Consider the following 6870-nt stretch of genomic DNA (forward strand, 5'->3'; position numbering starts at 1 on the left):
CGGGGCGCAAAGCTCGCCCAGAGCGGAGACCCCGCCCCCCCCCCCCCCCGGGGGGGAAAGAGAGAAACACACCAAAAAAAAAAAAAAAAAAAAAAAAAAAGAAAGTATTGGTTCACCAAATTGTATAGGTCATCTAAATATTGATGCATTTTATTATACAATATCAAAAAATCACATTCATTAATATTACCACTTATTTCATCAGAAAAGTCTTTAATGTAAGTTATCAAGTTGCTGGCAGTGGTTATAGATTTTCCAAAATTCTAATTTTTGCTTGAAAGCTCAAATTGTAATTGATAATTGGCAATAAATACTGTCAGTTGGCTGGGCGCGGTGGCTCCCGCCTGTAATCCCAGCACTTTGGGAGGCCGAGGCAGGCAGATCACCTGAGGTCAGGAGTTCGAGAACAGCCTGGCCAACATGGCGAAACCCCATCTCTACTAAAAGTACAGAAAAATTAGTCGGACGTGGTGGCGCATGCCTGTAATCCCGGCTACTCGGAAGGCTGAGACAGAGAGTTGCTTGAACCTGGGCGGTGGAGGTTAGCAGTGAGCCAAGATCTCGCCACTGCACTCTGGCCTGGGCAACAAGAGCGAGGCTCCATCTCAAAAAATAATAATAATAAATAAATGAATAAAATAAAAAATGAACAAAGTGAGCTGCCACTCACTTTGTGCTACTCACTTTTGTGTGGCTCGCGCCTGTAATCTCAGCACTTTGGGAAGCCAAGGTGGGCAGATCACCTGAAGTCAGGAGTTCAAGACCAGCCTGGCCAGCATCTCTCTACTAAAAATACAAAAATCAGCCGGATATGGTGGTGGGTGCTTGTAATTGTGGATACTTGGGAGGCAGAGGCAGGAGAATCACTTGTACCTGGGAGGCAGAGGTTGCAGGGAGCCGAGATCACACCATTGCACTCCAACCTGGGTGACAAGAGCAAAACTCTGTCTCAAAAATAAAATAATAATAAAATAAAATGATGTTCCATGATAAAAGCAGTTATTTTATTTTTATTTTTATTTTTTGAGACGGAGTCTCGCTCTGTCGCCCAGGCTGGAGTGCAGTGGCACAATCTCAGCTCACTGCAAGCTCCGCCTCCAGGGTTCACAGCATTCTGCCTCAGCCTCCCGAGTAGCTGGGACTATAGGCGTCTGCCACCACGCCTGGCTAAGTTTTTTTTTTTTTTTTTTTGGATTTTCAGTAGAGACAGGGTTTCACCATGTTAGCCAGGATGGTCTCGATCTCCTGACCTGGTGGTCTGCCTGCCTGGGCCTCCCAGAGTGTTGGGATTACAGGCATGAGCCACCGCGCCTGGCCAAAAGCAGTTATTTTAGCTTGCAACTTAATCATGTAGTGCTTTTTCTCAAGAAAACCATCATGTTTCAGTAAGCAGCAGAAGTAATTTAAGTCAGCTAGGCACAGTGGCTCACGCCTGTAATCCCAACACTTTGGGGTTCTATTGCTATGGAAAGATCATGCAGAATGGTGGGTACAGTATAATTGTCATTTGAGCAAAAGGGTAGAGGAGAGTCCGGGTGTGGTGGCTCATGCCTGTAATCCTAACACTTTGGGGGCCCAAGGTAGGTCGATCGCTTGAGCCCAGCAGTTTGAGACCAGCCTGAGTAATATTGTAAATCCCCATCTCTATAAAAAATACAAAAATTAGCTGGGCATGGTGGTGTGTGCTTGTAGTCGCAGCTACTTGGGAAGCTGAGATGGGAGGATCCCATGAGCCCAGGAGGTCAGGACTGCAGTGAGCTGTGATTGTGCCCACTGCACTCCAGCCTGGGTGACAGAGTGAAACCATGTCTCAAAAAAAAAAAGTGCTTTATGTATACTTCCCATTTTGTAACACATAAATTATAAACATATATTCAGGTGTTGAGATTTAATAAAATTAATAATTTTTACTGTGTCATCCAGGACACTCCTAAGTAGAACTGGCAATTTTCCCTTGAGATTACATGGCAGTGAAGAATACAATAACCAGTAGCACAGTCTGATTCATGCTAAGGCACCAGCAGTTATACCCACTGTTGCATTTGTACCGTCAGTGCTAATGTAAACATGGAAAAAGAAAAAAGGCAAATAATGTTTTTGTATTATAATAAAAATAGTTCTGACCTCATAGATCCCTAAAAGGGTATCAGGGACCACCAGGGGTCCACAAACCATACTTTTTGAACTACTGGCCTAAGCAGATCAGTGTTTAAGCAGTAAAGGCTTGTTCTTAAGTTTTTTCTTTTTTTTTTTTAAGTCAAGATCTGGCTGTATCACCCAGGCTAGAGTGCAGTGGTGCAATCTCAGCTCGTTGCAACCTCCATCTCCTGAGCTGAAGTTATCCTCCCATCTTAGCCTCCCAATTAGCTGAGATTATAGGCATGCACCACCATGCCCAGCTAATTTTTATCTTTTTAAAAATTATTATTTTATTTTTTCGAGATAGTGTCTCGCTCTGTCGCCCAGACTGGAGTGCAGTGGCGCAATCTCGGCTCATTGCAACCTCCGCCTCCCAGGTTCAAGCGATTGTCCTGCCTCAGTCTCCCAAGTAGCTGGGACTACAGATGCGTGCTACCACATCTGGCTAATTTTTGTTTTTTTAGTAGAGACAGGGTTTCACTGTGTTGGCCAGGCTGGTCTCAAACTCCTGACCTCAGGTGATCTGCCTGCCTCGGCCTCCCAAAGTGCTGGGATTACAGGCTTGAGCCGCCGCGCCCAACCAATTTTTGTATTTTTCGTGAGACAGGGTTTCACCATTTTGCCTAGGCTGGTCTCAAACTTGTGAGCTCAAGTAATCCTTCTACTTCGACCTCCCAAAGTGCTGGGATTACAGTCCCAAGCCACTGCACCCCTCTTTGTCTCCTTAAATTTTAAGCATGATTATATCATTACTGCATCTTAACCTAGTTTTTATCTTCTGACTATGGTGTAATAGTTTGGGCTGGGTGCGGTGGCTCACGCCTGTAATCCCAACACTTTGGGAGGCTGAGGCGGGTGGATCACTTGAGGTCAGGAGTTCGAGACCAGCCTGGCCAACATGGTGAAACCCCGTCTCTACTAAAAATACAAAATTAGCCGGGCATGATGGCGGGTGCCTGTAATCCCAGCTACTCAGGAGGCTGAGGCAAGAGAATCTCTTGAACCCGGGAGGCAGAGGTTGCACTGAGTCGAGGTCACACCACTGCACTCCAGCCTGAGCAATACAGTAAGACTCAGTCTCAAAAAACAAAAAAAAAGAGAGAGCGATACAGTTTTATTTGGAAACCTTGATGTGTCCTATTTCAGTGTGCCATCCAAAGACCTACAAACCTCCAGAGAGAGCAGTTAGTTGCTAATAAGGGCTCTCATAATTTCCGTCAAGCAGTAGTTTCACAGGTGGGCATCCATCTTGCTCCCTTCCTGGAAATCAAACTACATAATTTATTATTTTGTATTACGTTCCTTAAAATAATATTGTACCTTTCTTCATTTCAGGGGAATGAAATGGTGTTTTGTTGTTGTTGTTGAGACGGAGTCTCGCTCTGTCGCCCAGGCTGGAGTGCACTGGCCGGATCTCAGCTCACTGTAAGCTCCGCCTCCCAGGTTCACGCCATTCTCCTGCCTCGGCCTCCCAAGTAGCTGGGACTACAGGCGCCCGCCACCTCACCCGGCTAGTTTGTTGTATTTTTTTTAGTAGAGACGGGGTTTCACTGTGTTAGCCAGGATGGTCTTGATCTCCTGACCCCATGATCCGCCCGTCTCAGCCTCCCAAAGTGCTGGGATTACAGGCTTCAGCCACCGTGCCCGGCCTTGAAATGGTGTTTTATCGATTCCTTAAATTAGAAAGGTCGTAGTGTGTTGCAGATATTTCCAGAGTATTTCTGGGGATTGAAAGTACTAGAACTATGTATAAGGGCTTGAAACATTCCCAACTATTTTATTGCTTGTGTTAGATGAGGTAGAAAGGAAGTGACCTACCAGTCAACTTGGGATGTATATTATATACATTCAAATATAAGAAGTCTTCTAAAAAAATGTATTGGCAGCTTTCCTTATGTTTGAGTTATAGCTACCTGAAAACTTTTGTTCCTATGCATAAAGATGTCTTTGGTGGACTTGGGAAAGAGGTTGCTAGAGGCAGCAAGAAAAGGCCAAGATGATGAAGTGAGAACATTGATGGCAAACGGCGCCCCATTCACCACAGACTGGGTAAGCTTAGAGGAAAGGTCTCTTAATTATTTCCATTGTATGCTTTACCAACCTTTTTCTTAAAGGCTAACAGACTTTATTGGTTTTTCTTCACTCCCTTTCTACCTCATATCCCTTTCAAGAGTTTTATTTTCTTTGTCTTATCTGAATATGTGGTTTTCTTTTTCTTTTAGTTTTCCAAATTGAGAGTCTTCTGTGGATATATAGGTGATAATTGTAAGGTATTATATACTTGTGATTTTCTATAATTTTTTTAGAGTATTTTCTAAAGGTTTAACTGCCTCTGGAGTGTACTTGCATTATAGACTTCTGTAATTAGGTAGAAATTAAATAAAATCAATATAATAAGAATGAATTTCTAGACTAATAAACTCCTTGTTTCCTTTTCTGTAATATGCCCTGGTTAATAAGAAATTGTCTAGGCTGAGCGTGGTGGCTCACAACTGTAATCCCAGCACTTTGGGAGTCCAAGGTGGGCAGATCACCTGAGGTCAGGAGTTCGAGACCAGCCTGCTAACATGGCGAAACCCCATTTCTACTAAAAATACAAAAAATTAGCCAGGCATGGTAGTGCATGCCTGTAATCCCAGCTACTTGGGAGGCTGAGGCAGGAGAATCGCATGAACTCGGGAGGTGGGGGTTGCAGTGAGCTGAGATTGTGCCATTGCACTCCAGCTTGGAAACTCCGTCTCAAAAAAAAAAAAAAAAAAAAGTCATGTAGCTGTTCTGTTTCCTTTACCACTGTTAAAAAACATTAAAGGCTGGGCACGGTGGCTCACACCTGTAATCCCAGCACTTTGGGAGGCCGCGGTGGGCAGATCACGAGGTCAGGAGATCGAGACCATCCTGGCTAACAGGGTGAAACCCTGTCTCTACTAAAAATACAAAAAAATTAGCCGTGCATTGTGGCGGGTGCCTGTAGTCCCAGCTACTCGGGAGGCTGAGGCAGGAGAATGGTGTGAACCTGGGAGGTGGAGGTCGCAGTGAGCCGAGATCGTGCCACTGCACTCCAGCCTGGGAGACAGCGAGACGCCGTCTCAAAAAAAAAAAAAAAAAAAATTAGAGAGGAAGGTGTAATTTAGCCTCAACCATCTTGGAGACCAAAGAGCTTCAGAAGAAACAGGTCCGGGTTATAATGTGGGCTTTCTTAGCAGTCACTGATTTTGTATGCATTGCCAAATTTTAACAATTTCAATGAATGAATGACCTCTATTCTGGAGTGATTGAGAGGCCAACAGATTCTTAGCACTTCACAAAAAGAAAGAAAAGGAAACCCATGATATTAGCATTTCTATAAATAGACCTGGAAAGAACAATGTGAATTAAATTCAGTCAGACAGAGAGGCTGAAAATATGAAAAAGCAAAGAATAAACTAAACAGGCTTAAAATAAAGAGCATAACAAAAAGAAGGGAATAGATCTCTGGCCAAAGTGGATGGTGATAGATAACTCTTACAAGATTTACACTGGGATGACAGACTTACTTATTGCTGTTGATACATCATTGCTAAATTTTTATTGCCTCTTCATCTCATCATCATTCGTTTTGCCCTGCTTTACTGTGGCAAAAAACTTTTCTTCCAATCAGTCAAATTTGTACCTCAAATTCCACATGTAACTTTCTAGTCTCTACCCTTTTTCTTTTTTAAAATTTACTTTATTTATTTATTTATTTATTTATTTATTACGGGATAAGGTCTCTCTATGTTGCCCAGGCTGGTCTTGATCTCTTGGGCTCAAGCAGTCCTCCTGTCTTGACCTCCCAAAGTGCTGGGATTGCAGGCATGAGCCACCACATCCACCCTGATCCTTGTTTTTTTTTTAACCTTCTAAACGCTGCGTAAAGTCACGTCCTTTAGGGAACCTTACTTGATAAATCCACCTGACATAAAGCCATTATACTTAGCACTTAATCAATTGGTGGTCTATTTATTTGTCCATTAGCATGTTAATTTTTTTTTTTTTTTTGAGACGGAGTTTCCGTCTGTCGCCCAGGCTGGAGTGCAGTGGCACAATCTCAGGTCACTGTAACCTCTGCCTCCCAGGTTCGAAGCAATTCTCCCTGCCTCAGCCTCCTGAGTAGCTGGGGTTACAGGTGCCCACTACCACCCCTGGCTAACTTTTTTTGTATTTTTTAGTAGAGATGGGGTTTCACCATGTTGGCCAGGCGGGTCTTGAACTCCTGACCTCAGGTGATCGGCCCACCTTGGCCTCCCAAAGTGCTGGGATTACAGGTGTGAGCCAGTGCACCCGGCCCCTGGCCTTTAATTTGTAATTTTAACCATTTTTTCAGTTTTATCTGCCCAACCAGATTCTCTCTTGAAGGACAAGAACCATACTTTGTTCATTTGTATCTCTCCAGTAATGATCTAGGACTCTGCACACAGTGGTTATTCAATGAGTATTATTTTTCCACAGCTTGGAACATCACCCCTCCACCTTGCAGCTCAGTATGGTCATTATTCCACAGCAGAAGTACTCCTTCGAGCAGGTGTTAGCAGGGATGCCCGGACTAAAGTAGACAGGACCCCCTTGCACATGGCTGCTGCGGATGGACATGCACACATCGTGGAACTGCTCGTTCGGGTAAAGCAAGAATATTGGCAAGGTTATGTTGTAAAAAAGACATCCACTTTCCTGTTTTCTTAAATGGGTACTAGGAAATGACTTGGGAAGGATTAA

At 43.8% G+C, this 6870-nt stretch overlaps 1 protein-coding gene across 4 annotated transcripts in view; it reads left to right on the forward strand.

Annotated features, from left to right (window-relative positions):
- Nucleotides 1–6870, forward strand: part of GABPB2 (GA binding protein transcription factor subunit beta 2) — a 45515-nt gene that overhangs the window by 14835 nt on the left and 23810 nt on the right. For 2 of the 4 annotated variants that reach the window (XM_026447766.2, XM_026447763.2), the window contains exons 2-3: nucleotides 4081–4188; nucleotides 6607–6774. In XM_026447766.2, coding sequence (XP_026303551.1) covers nucleotides 4081–4188; nucleotides 6607–6774 — 276 coding nt within the window. Of the gene's footprint in view, nucleotides 1–3474; nucleotides 3565–4048; nucleotides 4189–6606; nucleotides 6775–6870 lie in introns of all 4 variants that reach the window. The other 2 variants (XM_026447764.2, XM_026447765.2) reach the window with 2 other exon arrangements.

This window comes from Piliocolobus tephrosceles, chromosome 1, assembly GCF_002776525.5.
Source record: "Piliocolobus tephrosceles isolate RC106 chromosome 1, ASM277652v3, whole genome shotgun sequence".
In the NCBI taxonomy this organism is placed as follows: domain Eukaryota; kingdom Metazoa; phylum Chordata; class Mammalia; order Primates; family Cercopithecidae; genus Piliocolobus; species Piliocolobus tephrosceles.